The sequence below is a fragment of the Dermochelys coriacea genome, chromosome 3 (genome assembly GCF_009764565.3).
Source record: "Dermochelys coriacea isolate rDerCor1 chromosome 3, rDerCor1.pri.v4, whole genome shotgun sequence".
NCBI lineage: Eukaryota > Metazoa > Chordata > Testudines > Dermochelyidae > Dermochelys > Dermochelys coriacea.
In genome coordinates this window covers 91,365,412-91,386,532 of record NC_050070.1, presented here as the reverse complement: position 1 = coordinate 91,386,532, position 21,121 = coordinate 91,365,412, and the positions used below count along the sequence as shown (strand labels likewise).

Below are 21,121 nucleotides of genomic sequence, written 5' to 3'. Positions count from 1 at the left end.
GCAGCTCAACCAGGCTTGGTTTTGTTTTTTTTTCCTTCACCACTTGGGGCGGCAAAAAAGCTCGAGCTGGCCCTGTATAAGTCCCATTATGTAATGTTCCACTTGGAAAACATGGATCCAAATAAAGCACTACATATTGAGACCAGTAGTCTTGATGCACTAGTTAGTCCATATTCAGAGTCCATATTTCTGATCAAGGTAGCTGTAGGCCACCTTGACAGACTCAGTAGGTCACACTTTCGGCACTTCATGCTGTAAGTGGCATGTATCTTCAGTTCAATATGTTTGTTGTGTGCAATAACCTCCATCTGCCTCCCTATTCAACCTGCCTATGCTTTCATCAGAAACACCACTGATTTTACTTACCGTTGGGTTTGTGAAGAGTGGTTTTGTGAATAGATATATAGCAATGAGTGATCAGCCCTTCCGTTGCTAACAAATACTGGCAACTGAGATTAAAACAGAATGCTTTGGGCACATAGGATTGATTCAGAAAGCCAGAAGTAAAACCTGTACAAACTCTGTATAATAATATATATATGAATGCAATCTATGAATCTAGGCACCTAAAAAGAGCTTCTATGTGACCAATTCAATGGATGATCAATACTCTTTCCACAATTCAAGTTATGGCCCTGCTGATCAGAGCACTCCTTCAAAGTGCTGGCTTTTCAGAATGAAAGTACATGGACATTTGCTCTTGGAAAACCATCTGCCCACTAAAAATAACCATTCATACAGCAAGGGAACAGTCTGAAAATAGTGTCTGACATCATAAATAACTTGATGAATCAATTCAGGAGCCATTGATCAATTTCTTTCCTAATCAGTATCACAGAAATTACTACACAACTCTTTAGAGACACAGGAATGATTCATAATGCACAGAGTGCCACTTGCACGAACTACATACAATAATTCAGACATCCTGAAAGAACTCTCATATATATCTGTCATTGTAAATATAAAATCTGTATAGGATAAGGCCCCTGCTCTGTTTCTGAGCAAAGACCAGATACATAGATTGTTTATACAAGATTTTGCATAATGTCACTGCCTATTGAAATGAGGGAATTAAATAGTACTAGCTAAAAATAGGTATAATAGGGAGAAGTTCTGTCCAGGCTTCCCCAGGTAGCTCAGTAATGCACTTCAGATAACATCTACAACATCCTTGCTATGTGTCAGGGTTACAGGGCTAGCTGTACCCATCCCCTCTCTGAATGTACCCCTCAGATGTCAGGCCTCATACCTTTCTCTCTCCTGCGGTGTAATCACATGATTTTTCCTCTTTAGACCAGACCCTGGGCTACAGTATTGTGTGTTTCAACCAGGCCTTCCCAGCAGGTCTGACACCTTCAGTTCTTTCCTTTGAGAGTCTGTGAGCAGTGTCATACTGTAATCACACAGCCTTCTTAAGACCAAAGTACTGATTAATTTTAACAGTAGGAACAAAACATTAAGAGAAAAAGGATTTTAAAATAATAGAATCTATGCATGTCTGTCATATGGGGTTACCATCCCCTGACTAGGCAGGTCAAACATCTTCAGACACCCCACTGGGTACAGGCTCAGTTTTGGTTTGGTTTCCTACACCAGCTCCTCAATTATCTGCCCTTTTGAGAGTCTTTGAGAGAGAGAATCCAGTCAGAGTTCCTTTGTTTTTGTCAGCTCTGAAGCTTCATCCTGGCTTGTATGAATAGGATGACCAGCCAGCAAATGTGAAAAATCAGGACGAGGGGGGAGGGGAATAATAGAAGCCTATATATGAAAAAGCCCCAAAAATCAAGACTGTCCCTATAAAATCGGGACATCTGGTCACCCTATGTATGAACCAATTCTTGTATGCAATGTAGTTGTAGCCGTGTTGGTCCCAGGATATTAGCGAGACAAGGTGGGGGAGGCAATATCTTCTATTGCAGAGGTTCTCAACATTTCCACACTACTGTACCCCTTTCAGGAGTCTGATTTGTCTTGTGTACCCCAAGTTTTACTTCACTTAAAAATTACTTGCTTACAAAATCAGACCCAAAAATATAAAAGTGTCACAGCACACTTTTGCTGAAAAATTGCTTACTTCTCATTTTACCATATAATTATAAAATAAGTCAATTGGAATATAAATATTGTACTTACATTTCAGTATATAGTATACAGAGTGGTATAAACAAGTCATTCTCTGTATGAAATTTTAGTTTGTACTGACTCTGCTAGTGATTTTTATGTAGCCTACTGTAAAAATAGGTAAATATCTAGATGAGTTGATGTACCCCCTGGAAAACCTTTGTGTACCCCCAGGGGAACACGTACCCTTCACCCTTCGTTGAGAACCACAGGGGTTTTCCCCTTGAGATCTCACTTCAGAAAACTTTTAGTGTGCTCTTTCCTTGCGTTAGATTTAAAAGCTAGGCAGAGGTCAGTTTGTTTCCATAATTCCCTTCCCTGAAGTTACAGAAAATTTCTAGTGCATCCAAAAAAAGGGGGGATAATGTATCTAACTGCACTGTTATTGCAAGTATACAAATAAAGGTCAGAACAGTATAAGGATTAACTTGTAATTACAACCTGCCCTATGCACCAGATATTTTGTTGAACTGGCAATGGATGGACTAGATGACCTAAGAGTCTTTTTCACCTCTAACTGTTATGTGTCTCTGCCTCTCTCACCTCACTAGATCCCAATGTGCAACATCTGAGGGTTATATGTAGAAAAAGCAATCCTACCCATATCTTGCAGTTATCCATTTTGGCAAGTTTTTTTTCCACATACACACCTGCTTCTCAAATATTCTCTTCACACATGTACTTAGTACATTTGGCAAGTAACTTAGTTCTAAGTTAAATCTGTATCTTTGTTCCCCTTCTTGCCCTTGGACCCTGCCACACAAAGCCAGCCAGAATGTAGCTCTGACTAGATATGATCCCATAGCTCCGATCCTGCAAAACACTTAGCAGACTGGTAATCCCAGTGTGATCAATGGAATGATACTGACCTGCCTGAAGTTAAGAATATGCCTAAGTGTTTTGCTAGATTGATACCCACCTGTCTGAAAAGAATAATCTAATGCCAAAAGAAAGACAATGTAAGAAGAACTAGACAGTTTATATACTCTAAAATAAATCACTGTGGAATAATATCAAACATAAGTATGCTTTGTTGGATACATTAAGACCATTCATAAAGATCATCTTCCACCAACTTTTATTCTTGAATTGGATTGACCTTTAGGGCTCCCCTTTTAAAATTTCTTTATTTTTTTTCCAGGCGCTACAAAGTAAGAATAAGACTAACATTAACTATTTATAACTGAATGACAGCTTCCATTCTCATGATGATACTGACCAAAGCAACCAAGACTTTATAAGTTAGAGATGCATGGACATTTACACATGCGTAATTTTAAATTCAAATACTCAAGGTGGGTGATAATATCATTTGCATGTTCATGTAGTCAGCTAGCCAGGTGCCTAATACCTGATTTGAACTAGGTATTGTAGCAAAGCTAGACACAAACACATACATAATGGTACACACTAAACTTTGAAAATCTAGCTCCAAGCCTTTTCAGAGAACTAGTCTGCCAGCTCTGCATCTGTGCAGCAGTGAGTGTGTTGTGATGGGCTCCTTGCTACATTTCCAGTTAAAAAGATCCAGGAAGAAGTATAGGAAACACCACAGGGAACCTTAACAAAAAAAAAAGGCAGCATTGCCTGATACTCTAGCATCTATGTCCTAGAATCTATCCAGAAGTTTTGTTAATGAACTGTTGATGACTGGCTTATCAAGATTATGCAGATCCATACAAAAGTGGTGCAATGCCAGTTGGTTTTGCCAAGGCTTAATCAGTGATGGAGTCAGAGCAATAATTATCCCGGGAGAGATTCTTCTCTGCACGTTAGGGAGAGAGGGAGGGAAAGGGAAGGCACATTACTCACAGTCAGTCAGAATTCCTGCTAGAGATTCCTGGGATGTCCACACTAGAGCAGTAGCTCTACCTCTCTCAGAGAAGGTGCAGTATGCTCCCTGATCTGCACATCTGCAAAGGTTATACCAAGGAGTATGGACTGAACACCCTAAGAACACTGGTCTCTCCTTGTACAGAACACAAAGAGGTGGGGAAGTTTAACCCACACACCTTCTGGGTGTGGTGTTCTGTCCCATCAAGTGGCACTGAGACCACTTAGAGAGAGAGTTAAATGAGTCTGCTCTACAGCCTTAGCTAACAGCCAGCTGACTTTTAGCTCATGCAGTAGAGGCTCATACACTAAGCTCCAGAGGTCCCCAGTTCAATCTCGTCCCCGACAAACAGGGTCTGTCGGCGTTATAGAAGTTCTCTGCAACCTCCCTACAACTTAGACAGTTACATAGGGACCAATCAGAATCTGGATTTCTGTTGAGAGAATTCAGCAGCCTCACTAGCTTTTAATGCAATGAGGAAGATCCTCAGTTGATATAATCAGCAAAGTTCCATTGACTCTGAGCTATACCAGTTTACACCAGATGACAATTTGGCCCAATATTTTAAAACTACCCTTAATCTCACCTATCCTGTTTCTCTGTTGCATCTCACCACACAAGTCTGTGCCTGGCTTTCCCCTCAAGACCCTAAAAGGTGGTGATACCACTGTGGTTTCATTTTCTACTCTATACTTTCCCTGCAACCTTCATTACACCTTTAACTCAATCAAAAGGAATACTATAATACACATCAGGTCCAACTGCTATGATAGTGCCCAGCATAGGTGTCGACTCACCTTCTCCCCTGAGCATGCTGCCACGTCCTGCTTCTCCTCCCTCCCTCCCAGCGCTTGCCGCACGAAACAGCTGTTTTGCAGAGTAAGCGCTGGGGAGGGGAGGAGGAGGAACACGGTGCACTCAGGGAAGAGGTGGGGCCGTGATAGGGATTTGGCGAAGGGTTCAATAGGGGCAGGGAGGGGGCAGAGTCGGGGCAGGGCCGGGGGGGGGAGCAAACACCCACCTGCGCCAAGGAAATTTGGCGCCTGTGGTGCCCAGCAAGAGGAGGGCAAATGTGGCTTAAGGCAGTCAGTGCAGGCCCTGGCATCAATTACAGCAGCATATTAGGGTGTTGCTCTAGCAGCTAACAGCCTTCAGAAGGCTGCCTATGTGCTGTATGGCAGCCCAAAATCTAGATTCTGCTATGTGCTATGGAGATACCCCCTCCCATCCACAGCAGGTCTCCTATTCTGAGGCTCATAGAGGAGCAGGGTAGTGTGCTGGCAAGAGGGCAATTTCCCCCCCGAGGCGTTGTGGCACCTCTGTGGTCCCTGTATGTTGTCAGAATGGTGCATATGGCCCAGGTGAGGGGAAAGGACTATCTCCCATCATATTTTATTAAAATGTCCACACTTTTCTTACTCTGCAGTCTCCACTCAAAGCATCTTCTTCCTCCTGAACCCTTTAATAAAACCCTGTGAGGAAACTATGCGTATGTCTCCCCTTTTGCCTTTATATAAACTGATCACTAACTCTAGTGGTTCACTTCATCCGATGAAGTGAGCTGTAGCTCACGAAAGCTTATGCTCAAATAAATTTGTTAGTCGCTAAGGTGCCACAAGTACTCCTTTTCTTTTTTTTCTAGTGGTTCTACAATCTAGTGGTTAGAGGAAAGAACAGGAGACCAGGAGAATACCGGATTCTCGTCCAAGCTGAACTACTGATCTGCAATTAAAGCTAACAATATAATTTTAAAATGCAGTGTGCCTTTTTTCTGCATGGCTCATTGTTACATAAAAGCCATTAGAAAATGTGAACAAAACAATAATTTTCAGAGCTGCTATAAAACTCCTCTATCATTTCCAAATTCTTTATCTGTCTTTCATAAAAGCTACTAGGGGAGGGCGTGAGATTCTGATAACTTTCTTTCCAAAAAGCAAGGTGGAAAAGAGCTGCCATCAAATAGCTCCTTAATCTACTTTCTAGTAAATTAAGAAAAACGTCAAGTCACAGTGAAATATTTTCCAGCTAAGACAAAGTAATGAAAAAGAATCCAACTCATAAAACAGCATCATTTTTAAAATCAATGTAGCTTAATAATATATGGTCAAGCAGGCTTCTGGACTTACACATGCCATTTTCTTTGACAAATGAACACCAGAGCTCAGCAATCAAATGGCCATAGCTATAAATGTTTTAAATGATGCTTTCTTCCATCACCAGCTAATATTGGCTTACAGGTCACAATTAACTTTGGAGCTGGGGAGGCAATAATTATGGTCTTGTTACTGGACACAAATTAGCACATTTATCAGCATTAGAGCTGCAGTGATCTATTTGCCTCAGAGTAGTATGCTCTGGCAAATAAGCTCCACAAATGCTTATTATCTTGTGCCATTTGCACATCAGCTCAACATTTTATTTTGAGGCTGAATGTGGCCACTAAAGGCTGCTGATGGAAGAGGGAGCCTAAGAAAACAACTGACCATCAAGCATGGGAGTAAATGGATCTGCTACAACAAGAAGCTGAGTTAAGAAGTAATTACTGCAGGTTACAATGTCATTTTGAAAGCAGTGGATACACCTCGTGTTTGGATGCAGGAATATCCTTTCCCAGGAAATGATTTGGATAATACTTACCGTAGGGTGCAATGTGGTATGTCCCAAAAGTCAAAAACTTTCTTTAGAAGTAGAACTGGGAAGCAATAATACAAGTCATTGCAGCAGGGATGGTTCAGCAGCATACAGACTGAGCGTGGGAAATAAACTCCCCAGGTGGGGAACACCCCTAATCCTCACCACCCATCGCTCACATTCAAACAATTGGAGGATTTGATGTATGCATGTCAAACTCATGGCAGAATTGGCTGGCATCCAAGACAGAGGAAGATGAATATGATGATAAGGGGAAAACATATATTGAGCATTGTGAAGGGGTGTTTACTCCACACACAGGTGGTGAAAGGGTTAATGTGAACAGGAGAGGCTAATTAACCTGGTTGAACCTGGAGGATGGGCCAGGCCCAATTAAAGATGAATCCTAGCTGGGGAGAATCTGGGTGGTTTCAATCAAAGGATGGCCAAATCCCAGGAAGAAGGACAACTGTAGACCAGAGCCGCTATCAGCAGAGACAAGGCTAAATAACAGAAGAGCTGCCATACCTAGCTACAAGGGGGCTCCCTAGGAGTGGTTGTTCTCTTCCCCAAGCTTCAAAATGCTGCATGTACTTTCTTCAGTCATGAGAGAGACCAAGAGGGAAAGCAGAAAGCCTGAGTCTCAAAAGTAGCACTTTTTTCAAAGAAAAAGGAAACAGGGTGACAGAACTGAGCACATTAGGATGACTAGATAGCAAGTGTGAAAAATTGGGACAGAGTGTGAGGGGTAATAGGTACCTATATATGAAAAAGCCCCGAATATCGGGACTGTCCCTATAAAATTGGGCACATGGAAATTAAAGCACATGGAAATTAAATTGTTTACATAACTAATTCTACAGCCACAAATACTTGTATCTTTCATATTTTAGTCGTTACGTTTTATGAGTCCCCATACAGCTAACTTTATCTTTTTTATTTATTTATTTGCCTACAATGACTTTAGCTGAGCATGAACTCAACTCACAAGTCTGAGAAACCTGAAGAATAATTTTAAGCTTCTTCACCAGGCACTTTTCCCCAAACTTCTTGGTGATTGGCCCTAATCAGCATTCAGGTGTTGATTTGTAAGGCTAGATTTAAAGGAAGGGAACACCTCACTAATAGCCCCAGTGTTTATCCCTGCCTGCAGCAGCAGCAATGAGAAGGACAGAGACTCCAGCCATCTCAGAAGTCACAGCGTCACAAAGAACTCCTCTCATTACGGCTGGCATCTGGTCTTCCCCTCATTAGCACATTAAAGCAGCTCTGTCCATTTGATCAGAGCCACTCTGTGCAATCCACCAGAGTTCTCTATGGAGCCATTTACACTGCTACTCTTTTGAAACCGTGCCTCTCCTCCCCCAGTTCAAGAGGCACTAACCTCTTCCCAAAGCCTAAGTTACAACCCGTGTCAAAATTTCTTTCTTACAGCAGGTACCCAGTAAGCACAGACTTTCTGAATGTCACAGTTCAACTGCAGAAACACACATAATTTGTCTTTCAAATTACTCCATCTAAGAATAACCTTTTTCCAATCAAGTATGTGAGATTTTTTTGTATGTTAGAATGCAGGGCACTAGGCAGGCTTCTGCCCTAGTACATCACCACCCTTTGAACAATTCCTATTTCAGAATATGACTCTCAAGGCATACTCAATGTATGGTGCAAATTCTCAGGAAAAGAGAAAGACAAGGGCAACAGAGCACTAGGACATTAAATCTAAAAGGGCCAAGAGCCTAGTGAGGGGTGTGTTTTGTTGGCTCCCATGATGGGGAGAGGGGAAAAAGGACAGGACAGACTGCATCCCACGAGATTTCCAGCTCACACAGAACTTCCGGAATAGGCTTGGGGTCTTGAAGGATTTGACGATGATTTGGAGCCATCAGGTCTTGCAGGATTTGACAGGAGATTTGGAGCCATGATAAGATATGTTCTTAGAACCACTTCCTGTTTGCTGGTTTCCAGCAGTCGGCCCACCCTCTGTCCCTTATGTAGGTTGCTGCAGGCTGTGCTAGTCGCCATTTTGAGACTGGGAAAGAATTTTTCCCCATTCACTAGATTGGTCGAGGCTGGTTGGGTTTTTTTGCCTTCCTTCAGTGAAACCTAGGGGTTGGGTTTGGGGCAATCAGAGGGCTGGAAATTCTCCCCCTCCCAGAGGGCACAGTTTGGATCTACTTGACAGTCACTTAGTTATTGCAACTTTTTTCAGGTGCCCAGTGCAGGAACTCCCTGATTTAGGCTCCAGATCCCAAAAGGTAACATAGTGAGCATCCCTAGTGCATCATCTTATTAGATGGGGCATCATGACTAGCCCCCAGGGAGCAAGTTCTAACCAGGAGCTGTGATGCTATTCAGTGGGACCGCCTTGCCAACGTGCTTAATGGCGGTACTGGCTGGAGGTCGAAGTCCCCTCCCACTTGAACCTCCAAAATGGGGAGGGATGCTAGTGGGTGAGTGGAGGAACCCAGAGTCCTTCCTAATGTGATGATAGACACACATACACACACACACACACACACACACACACACACACACTCACAGAGTTAGTTCTGCATATTTAGAGATATCAGGCTGCATTCCAATAAACAAACATAATGAAGTACCCTTTTGAGGGGGGAAAGGTTATATATTATAATACTAACAGCCACATATTTCTCTTATTGCAACACAAATCACTGGGAACTATATCTTACCAAGGGATGTGATTTGCTTTCAAAATGATGGCTACATGTGAAATAATGGGAATAGGGAACACTAGAGAACTTCTGATCAGATATGTTTTGCATTGGTCCACTTTTCTAGATCTAACTGTTTTTTTTCAGTCATAACATCTGGGTGGTGGAAGATGGTAGCACAAGCCCAAGATATAAAACTAACATAGCCAAAGATTGTTTTTAAAAATGGTCAGTCTCAAACACTAAATCAAGAACTGCAGTTTCAATAGCAAGCATTCCCCAAACAACAGACCCACGCAGATATACAACACACACTCTGTTATGGTCAGATGCAAGTTTCTTCACTGAAGAGCAAAATAATTTTTAAAAGGTTATGAAAGAGCAAGTGTTTGCTTTATCTATAATCCAAAATGTGCATTTTCTGTGACTGCATGGAAATTTTGAATATTTTTTCTAATGGTGAAGCAAAAGCTATGTGAAAAGGCCTCAGATCCATTCTTTTTCACCTGCCCTTATTCTAGGAGATCTTTAATAGCTGTTTGAACATTTTAAAAATAAAAATACCAAAGAAAGCTCATTCTTTTGTTTTGAACAAAAAAGCTTAGTTCTTTAGGGGACTCCAGAGGGGACTATATTTGATCTCCAAGTTGCTTTCATTAAAGTAGAAATGCCATAAATTATTTGGATTGTTGTTTGTGTCTCTAATCAGTCAACTGAATGATGTTATTGCTTTGGGGCAATGAAATAAATTGCCTTGGTTTTATTATTTCTAAATACATAAATATACACATACATATCTAATTTATCAAAAGAGTATGCATTTTTAGAAGATTATTTTTCTGGGATTATAGTTTTTGTGGGTTGCAATATAGTTGTAGGGGCACATAACATTTTCATGCTCTTATCTTGAGAGCCCATAGCCTTGGCATACAGTCCAGGTTCAAAGTTATTGAGCAGTATTGAGCCAAATTCTTCCTCGACTTTAAAACTAGGAATGAATTCAGTCCATTATATAAAAAGAAAAGGAGTACTTGTGGCACCTTAGAGACTAACAAATTTATTAGAGCATAAGCTTTCGTGAGCTACAGCTCACTTCATCGGATGCCATTACTGAAGGAAGCAGGGTTTTTCTCAGACTATACCCAGATAGCTGTATTCCTTAACAAGAAGTATCAAAACAGACCTTATGTACAGACTTATGTATTTATTTTGGCAATAAAATTAGTTCTTTTCTAGCCTATCAGAATTATTCTTTTTAATACAATTTCATTTTCTCTTTTGGTAATAAAGATCATGATTTCTTCCGTAAGCATGAAATGCACCCATGTGCAGACAGACAGCACAAGTCCTACCTCACCACTGTAAAGATACAACAAATGACATAGGCTTCAGGGGCTAGTGGAAGGCTTAAACTACCCTCACACCAATTTTTTATTTCAATTTAATAGTTTCTCTTTAACCTTAAAAAATGATTTTTAGGAACTTTCAAAACCACAGAAGTACCGTTCACAAAGAAAGAGAGAGCCTTGAAACAGAAATATAAACCATTGCTAGATTCTGCAACAAGTATTCATTTGTGAAAGTACCAGGAGGTGGAGGAGAGTAAAACAAGAAACATTATATACAATATCGATCTAGTTTGATGAGAAAGTTTTATATAACATTGAAAATGTACTTGGAGTATCTTGCAATGTTGTTATATCCCAGGACAACTTTTTTTGTTTACAGAACTTAACCAGGAGATTGTAAAAATAATAAATAACAAGATACTCTAGAGAGAGACATGGTGGGTGAGGTAATATCTTTTATTGGATCAAAGTCTGTTGGTGGAAGGGACAAGCTTTTGAACTGCACAGAGTTCTTCCTCAGGGACCTCAGAGCACTATGAAGCTTGAAAGCATGTCCCTTCCATGACTAGAAGTCAGTCCAATAAAAGATATTATCTCACCCATCTTGTCTCACTCTGGAGTATTTTGTTGTTTATTATTTTTACTATCTCCTGGTTAAGTTCTATAAAAACATTACTATAAGCCTCAATTAAAAATGGAGATAAATAAAAACAAGCTTCACAGGTCAGAACAGACCCAAAAGCAAGAGGAGGAAATATATTAAGCCTTAAAAGTAAATACGTTTTTAGTAATTTCCTTCTCAGATGAAACTGTAACATCATCATCCAATACCTACCAGAGTGGTTCTTGGGTGTCACTCTGGAGTGCAGAGTGTTTTCGTCTTACTATTGTACTTTATGTTGCCCTGAATGACTTTGTTTACTTGAATGAAATACCATTGGTTAAAAGTAAGAACATATTGTAAGAACATAAGAGCTGCTATACTGGGTCAGGCCACGGTTCATCTTGCTCCCAATAATTGCCCTCCATCTTTCAGCAACATTTATCTTTTTTTCAGCTCCTTTAAGGCTGTGGTGTTCTCCCTTTTCAGCCTGAGGCTGAAACACATTTCAAAAAGATCAAAGATTTCCAATCAATACTTTCAAGGTGATTCTTTGCCCTGCTATGCTCCCTTTACACCACTCAGATGGTACAAAGGGAGTGGTGACTCACAAGTCCCATGCAGTGATGAGCTGCCAAAAGCTGAAGAACCAGTTCCTTCAGTCGCTCTGGGTCTTCGGTGGCATTTCAGCGGTAGGTCCTTCAGTCGCTCCGGGTATTTGGCGGCACCAAAGGACCTGCTGCCGAAGTGCCATCAAAGACCCGGAGCAACTGAAGGGCCTGCCACCAAAGTGCCGCCGAAGACCCGGAGCGCTGCTGGGTGAGTAAAAATTAAAAAGGAATTCTCAGGGGAGCCTCCCCAGTGGAGAGCTCAGGCGGGCAGGACAGGACAGTCCCATGGGCCGAATGTGGCCCGCGGGCCAGAGTTTGCCCACCCCTTTAACAACCGGTTCTAAACCGGCTTCAAAATGTAACAACCAGTTCGCGTGAACCGGTGCAAACCGGCTCCAGCTCACCACTGGTCCCATGCTGGAGGACTATATATACCTGGTGAAAGTTACAGCACTCCCAGGCTAGGATTACCACATGTCCAGGTTTTTCCAGGAGCATCCATTTGTTGAGGTAGCTGTGCTGGGAAATCTATACAGGTGTCAGTACACACTGCCCAGCTGTTTAGTTCTATGGTCTCAGGAACCTCAGAACTGGCAACCCTACCCCAGACAGCTCTAAACTGCACCAGGGCCTGGCAGAGGATCAGGACATCACTACTGGTTGTTGATTCTCATCGTAGATACATAGATTCCAAGGCCAGAAAGTATCATTGTGATCATCTAGTATCTGTACTTCTGTACTACATAGGCAATAGAATTTACCCAAGATAATTCCTAGAGTGTTTCTATCAGAAAAACATCCAATCTTCATTTAAAATTGTCAGTGATGGAGAAACCACCACCACCCTTGGTAAATTGTTCCCATTTTTAATTACCCTCACTGTAAAAAATGTGTGCCTTATTTCTAGCCTGAATTTGTCTAGCTTCAACTTCCAGCCATTCGATCATGTTATACCTTTCTCTGCTAGATTGTAGAGCCAATTATCAAACATTTGTTCCCCATGCAGGTGTAAGCAGAGTCAGGATGAGCTCTACCCTGACATCTGGTGGTGTGTTGTGGAAAAGAACTTCAGGGGCTGATCTCACTTGCATAGGCACACCCACCCCATCTAGATGGTCACTTTGTCTGCTGTGGGATCCCTAGTTCCTCTGTTATTGGGGCAGGAAGAATAAAGTGTTATTATCCTGATTATGTGAATCAAGGACAGTGGAACTATACCTGGCTTTTTGTTATGATGGAGAGACTCACCATCAACTAAGTCGCACTTGCTAGGCAAGGGACATGGGTTCCAAAATTCAGTGACTATCACTAGGGATAGGCATTTGTATCTTGTGGTATGGGTCTCTTCTGAGGGCCCTAAATACTAACTGCACCTTCTTTTCTCTCCACTGTATAATAACAGAGCTAATTTTGATTCTATTAGGAGTCTGGTTACAGATTGCAGAGCTGACTTTACTTTGGGCCAATGGTGCACCAGCACTGGGGCTCCCCTATTCTGAGCTGAAATCCCTGAGTACTGTGTTAAGTAGTAGGGAGCCTGAAGATATATTGGTAAGCGGCTCACAGGATGGCTACCAGGGAGGAGCAGCTGGTGGAGTGGCTTGAAGGATGGCTACCAGGGAGGAGCAGCTTGCAGGACAGCTACTGGAGAGGAGCAGCTGGTGGAGAGGAGCGGCTGGCAGTGAAGGCTGCAGCAGAAACCCCCGGGGGGGGGCAGCCAGCCATTGGAGCATGTAAGGTGCCCCTTTACTCTCCACCCCATTTCCATAGGGAGGGGGTGGTTAAAACTCTGCAGATAAACTTTTGAACTCTGGACTCACCAAGGATAGAGACAGAGACTTTTGGGTTGCTGGACTTTGGGGTTGTTGGACTTTTGGGACTTTTGGGTTGCTGGACTCAAGAACCAAAGGGAAAAGACATGGCCCAATTTGCTTGGGGTGGGTTTTTGCTCATGGTTTGTGTTATGAATCCTGTTGGTGGTGTTTCCCCAACATAATGCCACATTGTTTCTCTCTGTTATTAAAAGGAATTTGCTACACTCAGACTCTGTGCTTGTGAGAGGGGAAGTATCACCTCTTAGAGATGCCCGGAGGGAGAGGAGGTGGTATATATTTGTCCCAGGTCACTGGGTGGGGGCTCAAGCCAGTTTTGCATCGTGTTATTGGAACGGAACCCCTAAATACTGAACCCAGCCCTTGTTACTGCCAACTCTGACGGGCAGAAGGGTTACACAGGTATTTATAGACTGTAATAAAGTCACCTCTTAACCGTCTCTTTTCCTTCTCTTAACCTTAAATAGATTAAGCTCCTTGAGTCTGTCACTATAAGCCATGTTTTCCAATCTTTTAATCATTCCCACGGCTCTCCTATGAACCCTCTCCTATTTTTCAACATCCTTCTTGAATGGTGGGCATCAAAAAGTTTCCTCCTCCTTTCCTGTGCTTCCCTGGATGACTGTAGGAGAGGGGATCCATTGTTTACTAGGTGGTCCTCTAGGATCAGGCAGAGCCAGCTGAGTTCCAATCCTGGATCCCACAGCCCAGGAGAAAAGGAAGCACTGGAACAGCTAGAGCTACTCTCCTCCCTCCACTGCAATACACCATATGGTCAGCAGGGGAGCTGCTAAGCAGTTGTAGCAGGAAAGGAACAGCAGCTGCTCAGAGCTCTCTCAGCTCACATGAAAACCACTCTTCAGGCTGCAGGGCAAGCATGGAAGATAGCGGAGGATGGAATACCCCCCTTAAAACCTCCTCATAACAATGGGCCCAGTTCAAACCCTTCAGTTTAAAGTTTGCAGGACATGAGTCAGGAACACATTTTCAGTTCAGGATCAAACACAATTTTCACCCTTATAAACGCTATTGTCTTAAGAGCCACTCTCTCTGATACCACTGCTTTAACCATAACAGGGAGCTTGTTCAAAATATGATAGATCATTTTCACCATTAATGGCAGCTCAGAATTTATGTTCAAAATAATTCCAGTAAACCTTTCTAATGCCAAGCATCCTCCAATTTTTGTCTGTGTATACTTTGGTTTTCTGTTATTGCCCACCTTACACTAAGAAAGGCACTCTTAGTGATCACTGAAATAGATTTTTAAAGCCATCCACTCCTGTTTTCAATACACCTCTTTCCTCTGTAACCGTTTGGAGATTTTCTACCACAGTGTCCACATTGCCTTCTAATCTGGGAACTTACTGGGGGAATGTTTCAACTTCACCTTTCAACCTTTCCTCCATATGCTTTCACAACTTGTAAAGCAATTTTAAGAGAAACCTAGGAAGACCATTCCAGATTCAGCAGGTGTCTGAATTACTCTCTCTCTCTCTTTCTCTCTGGGAGAGAGAGACTTCACAGCTGCTAAGGGTGCCCTTCCCCTGCTGGCAGTTTCCTCCCCAACCAGGCCAATTCCAGACTGAAAATAAGTTTTTGGCAAACTCAGCTTGTGCCAGCCTGTTATTTTGTTTATTTTAGGAGACATCTCTAAGCAGGAAAGAGAAGTCCAGTCCAAGTAAGTTCAAATAAACAACATTTCACAAATGTCCCAAACACATGGTAGACAAAAGTCACAGATAAAATACAATGAGCATCACTTTTACAACAGAGGAAAATTTATTATGCAGAGCAATTAATACTGGCTTCTGGTTTTGATATTTGTATTCCCTCCTTTCTCTTCTATATTTGCATTTTACCTTTCATAGCACATGAAAGCACAAATGAGTGCCATGACATTATACAGGCCTGAGCCCTTAAATTTTTCCTGTTTCAACAGTGACAAAAACTCAGGTAAAATTTCCATTGATACTTACTGCAGGATGGAGCTCCAGGTTATTCTAACCCAGGAGTTCTCAATCTGGGGATCGGGATCCCTCAGGGGATCACAAGGTTATTACATGGGGGTCGCAAGCTGTCAGCCTCCACACCAAACCCCGCTTTGCATCCAGCATTTATAATGGGGTTAAATATATAAAAAGTGTTTTTAATTTATAAGGGGGGTTGCACTCAGAGGCTTGCTATGTGAAAGGGGTCACCAGTACAAAAGTTTGAGAACTACTGTTTTAACCTAAGAAAAGGCTATTTTTGACCTCCACAGAGATAACAACCCTTAATTTTTTTGTATGGACTGTGTTTTAAAATAATCTCCAGAAGTGCTAGAGCTTGGGATATTATCATTTTATTTAGGTATAAATTAAAATAAATAAAATATCAATTTGGTTCTTGATAAATGCACTAATGGGCAAGATTCACATATACAAAACCCACATGTGAGCAGAAGAACTACATGGGCTGGAAGAACCAATCTAGTACCTCATGGTCATGGGCAGGGCGGAGTCCACTTGGAAGATCCTTTTGTGGTCACTATTCCTGTCCCTAGGCTGGAGTTGGGGCGCATGTGGCTTATGTATCTGACCCACTGATCACTTGGAATGGTCAGAAAACAACAATACAACTTTTTGAAAAACATCAAGATTTCAAAATCTGTTCACATTACAGATTACAATGAAAAAGAGACCTTCTGAAATTTTCCATGAAAAAAAAAAGAGGTGCCCCTCACACCAAAATAGCAAATAGCATAGTGGTTAGGTCACTTAGCAGGGATGTGGGAAACTTAGGTTCAAAACTTGCTCAGAGTTTATGTTCAAAGTAATTTCAGTAAACTCCACCTTCCAGGTGAGGGCCCTGACCACCAAGCTATTGGCTGGCCTGAAGGCTTGCCCTCAATCTCTCCTGCTGGAGCTGCCCCATATTATATAAATAATTAAATATTCATTGGGTTAGAGAGAGAGACTGAATCTATATGGTGGTGGTACAGCACCTAGCCTGGAATATCGAAGACCCAGGTTCAAATCCCTATTCCAAATTCGGTGAGTACCCTAGCTACTAGATTATTGGCTATTTTGGGGTGTGTGTGTTTCTCTCTCCCTCATACATATGCTGGCCTGGAGAAACTTTTATTTTTTGGGGGGCGAAAAAAGTTTTCCCCTGGTCTCACACACACCCCTCCACTGGTTTCCTCTCCTCACAAACTCCCATCTGCAGTGGCTTATGAAGAGTTACCAAAGAGACCATCTCTATCAAAAAGGGGTGCAGAGTTCTGTGTGCCCACTGTCCATACAGCAGAACCGTCATGGTTGAGTTGGACTGACGCATCTGGAGAATGTGGCATTGAGTCTCCCAGTCTGTGCAGATAAGATTCTATTTGTTTCAACTATTCTTCAATCTTCTACATGCTTGAATAACTAAGTACAAATATTTTCTCCTTAAGAAATACTTTTAAGATCCTCCTAGAATGATCAGAGTTCATTACTCAAAAGTAATGGCAGGGTTCCCTGAGGAATCAGACAAATAACTTCAGGATTGATGATAACAATCATTGCTTCCAAATTTTTAAAAGCTTGGAAGAGTAAAGGCATTCTGTCTCCAAAAGCGGTACATTCAGGAGTAGGGACTGGGCTTTTTCTTAGCTGTTTACCCATGCTGCATTTGTGTGAAACTAATGTAGGTGTAATGTGAGATGTGAACATCCATACACACCTTCCCTCGGGTGTCAGCAGTGCTGCAGTTGCCCAGTAGGACAAGTAAAACTGTGCATACGCAAAAGTGATAGCTTCACATGGCCTGCTAGAAAGGAGATGGTATGCTACTGAATTATTTATCTCCCATTCTTATGGAGAAATTTAACCACAGCCATTGTTTTTGATTAATTAAATATCACATATATTAGTATTCAAAGTGGAAGAAACAAGTAATTTGCAAAGAAAGAACACAAAAATTAAACAAATTGATCTAATGTTTCATTGGATTCATTCTTCTTTTGGTGCATCATCTAACACATTCTTCTTATGGTCATAGTATCTTAGCATGCATAATTCTGAACCACATGCATAGGCAAATCTGCCCATTAGAATCTCACCAACAGTTCACTTCTGATGCCAGGGCATAAATCTTGACAATGCAAACTGGCTTAAGTAACCAGAAATCAGGCAACACTGAAACCAGACTCATTTAAAATCTCCTGAGGCATTAGACTTTGTTTGTTTGGGATATTATATGTATACATGCACACACAGTAAACCCACACACAAATAATGACTAGGCAGATCACCTCAGCTATGACAATTTTACAGCTCTGTTTCTACATCCTCCCACTTCAAGCCATAGCTCCACTCAGCTAAACTGCCGTAACTCCTTAGGGATTTCTCCATTAAAAATCAAAACTGCAGACTGTATAACATACAGTCTACTGTTATTTCTTATTGATTGTACACAGTGAATATGAGATTAACTAGCAAAATGTAAGCATTTGGAGGCTTAGTCTATGGAGTTCTCCCCCTGATGGAGTCAGTTGGTATGTAAAAATTAGCTTCTTCCAGCTCTGAAAAGAGGGAGGGGGTGGGAAAAGGGAGTCCACAGTTAGACAGTACATGGTGCAAAGTCCCCTTCCACCAGTCAGCAGAGCGGTCCTGTGTTGAGAGCGAACAGGGAGGAGCAGTGGGGTTCTGAACCCACTTCTTTCAGCCCTAAGCCCCGGCAGATAAGGTCGCTTCCACCAGCTCCTCTCTCTTCTTAACACTTTCGTGCCTCTTTGGGGCACCCTTTGCCTCGATCCCTCCCTCCCTGGGGTTGCTGCAGGGCCGCTTCGGCTGGCTGTGAGCCCCAGACAGGTAGCATCCGCCTTCCTAAGCCCGGGTCAGCAGCAGCAGCAGCGGCAGCGGCGGCACCATCCCCCGCCCGCAGCACGAGGGGGCTTCCAGGACAGGACGGGCCGTCCTGCTGTTTAAAAACCCTCAGGCGCACACGCACGCACACCCCCCCCCGCCCCGCCCCGCTTCCTCCCTCTGCAAGGGGCAAAGCTGGGGAGCAAATGGTACCCGCTGCCCCGAGGGCTGGTGGAGGGCAGTGAGCTGGGCACCCCTGCCCTCTCCTCGTCCCCACAAGCGGCTCCTCGCCGGGGATCCCAGCCCCGCCGCCGGCCGGCCCCTAGCGGCGCCGTGCGCAGCCCGGAGCTCTCCCCGCGCCGCCCGCGGCCGGCCCCTCGCCTCACCTGTTCAGCACTTTGCGGAGCCGCTGGCGCACGCCCGGGGAGGAGGAGGCGGAGATGCTGCTCCTGCCGCTGCCGCCGGCGCCGCCCTCCGCCGGCAGGTTCTCGATGGTCGCGACAACATGGTTGGGCTGCGGCGGCGGCTCGGGGGAGATCATCGCGGCGGGGCTGCGCATCAGAAGGCAGCAGCCGGGCGCATGCTGCGCCGCGCGGCCGGCCGGGCGACCCTTCCGCGCGGGCGGCGGCTCGCTCGCCTCCCCTCCGCGCAGCGCCAGCTCCAGAGCCACGGCCACTGTGCCCCGCTCCCGCTCACTGCGCGGCCATGGAGCGAGGGGCGGGCTGCTGCTGCTGCTGCTGCTGCTGCTGCTGCCGCCCCCACCGCGCCTCGCCTCCTTCCCAGCAGCAAGGGCTGGCCACAGCCCCCGAAGTGGGCGCAGTTTGGAGCCGCCCCCCCCCTTCCCTTCCCAGCGGGTGTCTGGTTCTCTCTGGATCAGAGGAAGCCGCTGCCGAGCTGGACTGAGGCGCTTTGTGTCCCCCTCGCGCGGCTCCTCTGGCTCCCTCACACACACCCCCACACGCCGCGTGCGGCGCTCAGGTGCAGCCCGCGGCTCCGCGCCGGGCTCAGCCCCTCGGCCGTGTGTGCGGTGGCTGGCGGGAAGCGAGTCAGAGGCCGGGACTGAACACAAGAGTGCAGCAGTGGGAGCCGAGACGGAGCCAGCGGGCAACAGCCCTCCCCTCCCCGCCCCAGCTAGTCACACCCACCAGGGGGAGCACATGCCGCACCGAGAGCCCCCCAGCCGCCTGCCCCCCCTCCCGGAGTGGGTCTGCCTGCCGGGAGTTGTAGTTCCCACCCTCGGGGTCTCCCCTCCCCCCCCCCCCCCCACGCCGCCTTCAGTACCAGCCACCCGCGGACAGCGGCAGGCGGCTGCCAAAAGTCCTAGGAAGTTTAAAGCCGCTGAGGTGGGAGGTGGGGAGTCAGCACCACTAAGGCAGGCCGGAGACCCGCAATCCCAGCTGTCAACAAACGTTAGGGTGTCCGTCCGCCTGAGAACAAAAACAAGACCAACAGTTTTTCACCAATAAAGCAGCCACCCCCGAAGCAACCAAGCACCCAAAGGCCAGGGCGCCCCTCAAACAACCAACTGCCTGATGGACAGGGCACCCCCCCAAAAAGCAGCCAACCACTCAGTAACCAGGGCACCCTGTGACATACCGGGGTACAATCCAGACCAGTGAGGGTCTGTGTCACCCTTGTTTTGTAACCTGGGGTGCCTTGCATTGTCTTACTGTTGCACTCCCAACCTGGACCTCTCACATACAGCCACCAGCATGCAGGTCACTCCCAGATAGGTTTGTGTAACTGCAGCCCATCAGTCACACCCTAGCTCTCACCAGCCTTGTTATATTGCAGGGTGCTGGTAACACACTCCCCATCCCAGATTTCCCCCCATAAATGTATGTCTTGTACTGCCCAGCCCTCTGCTGGACAGTCCAAACATATTACGTCTGTATGCTTTTAAGGGAATAATATACACACAATTGCCACCCTAAATGGAGTTACCCTGAGACTTCAAATTGAACACACTGGATTAGATGAATAAACAAAGCAAGTTGATTAACTACAAAGATATAGGTTTTAAGTGAGTATAGGTAATGAGACATAAAAGTAAGAAATGGTTACAAGAAAATAAAGACAAAAATGCTTTCTAGTGCCTAGCTTAACAAATTATATTAGATTCAAATAAAGTTTCTGACCACATGTTTTCATTTCACTTAGGCTCCCCTGTATCTCTTTCTTATAATTCTTATAATCAAACTCTTCAGGTCAGGACCCACCCCCCTCGCTCCCAGAGTCCAATGACTCTTTTCCTTTGTTTTCTCAGCTGCAGAGAATGAGACGGGTAGGGAAAGAGAGAGGAGGTCTTGGGGTGTTTGCCCCCCTTTTTATAATTTCAGGCAGAGGGGTTGGTGGAGGAAGGACTCCTTATGCTATTTCTTTGCTAAGATGCAGATCTATCTATGTCCCCGTTTCTTGCCAAAGAATTGCCACTTGATAGGTGATGGCCCATCAGCTTTGTTGACACCTGGTTGGGGTGTCAGCTTGCCTTTTGAGAAACTGGTTTAGCCACTCCCCAGACTTATCTGGGAAACACACTATAGTCATGATTTCATCTTATGTTCATAACTTTACATATAATGTTGCTACATGCATTTTACCCAGATATTACTGATCAGCAAGTTATGTGTTT

At 44.2% G+C, this 21,121-nt stretch overlaps 1 protein-coding gene across 1 annotated transcript in view; it reads right to left on the bottom strand.

Moving 5' to 3' along the window:
* The window catches only part of SLC35F1 (solute carrier family 35 member F1), a 432,911-nt gene extending 413,023 nt beyond the window's left edge, over positions 1-19,888 (bottom strand). The window contains exon 1 of the mRNA XM_038394254.2: positions 18,876-19,888. Coding sequence (XP_038250182.1) covers positions 18,876-19,048 — 173 coding nt within the window. The 5' untranslated portion in view covers positions 19,049-19,888. The remainder of the gene's footprint in view (positions 1-18,875) is intronic.
* Between the last annotated feature and the right edge of the window lie 1,233 nt (positions 19,889-21,121).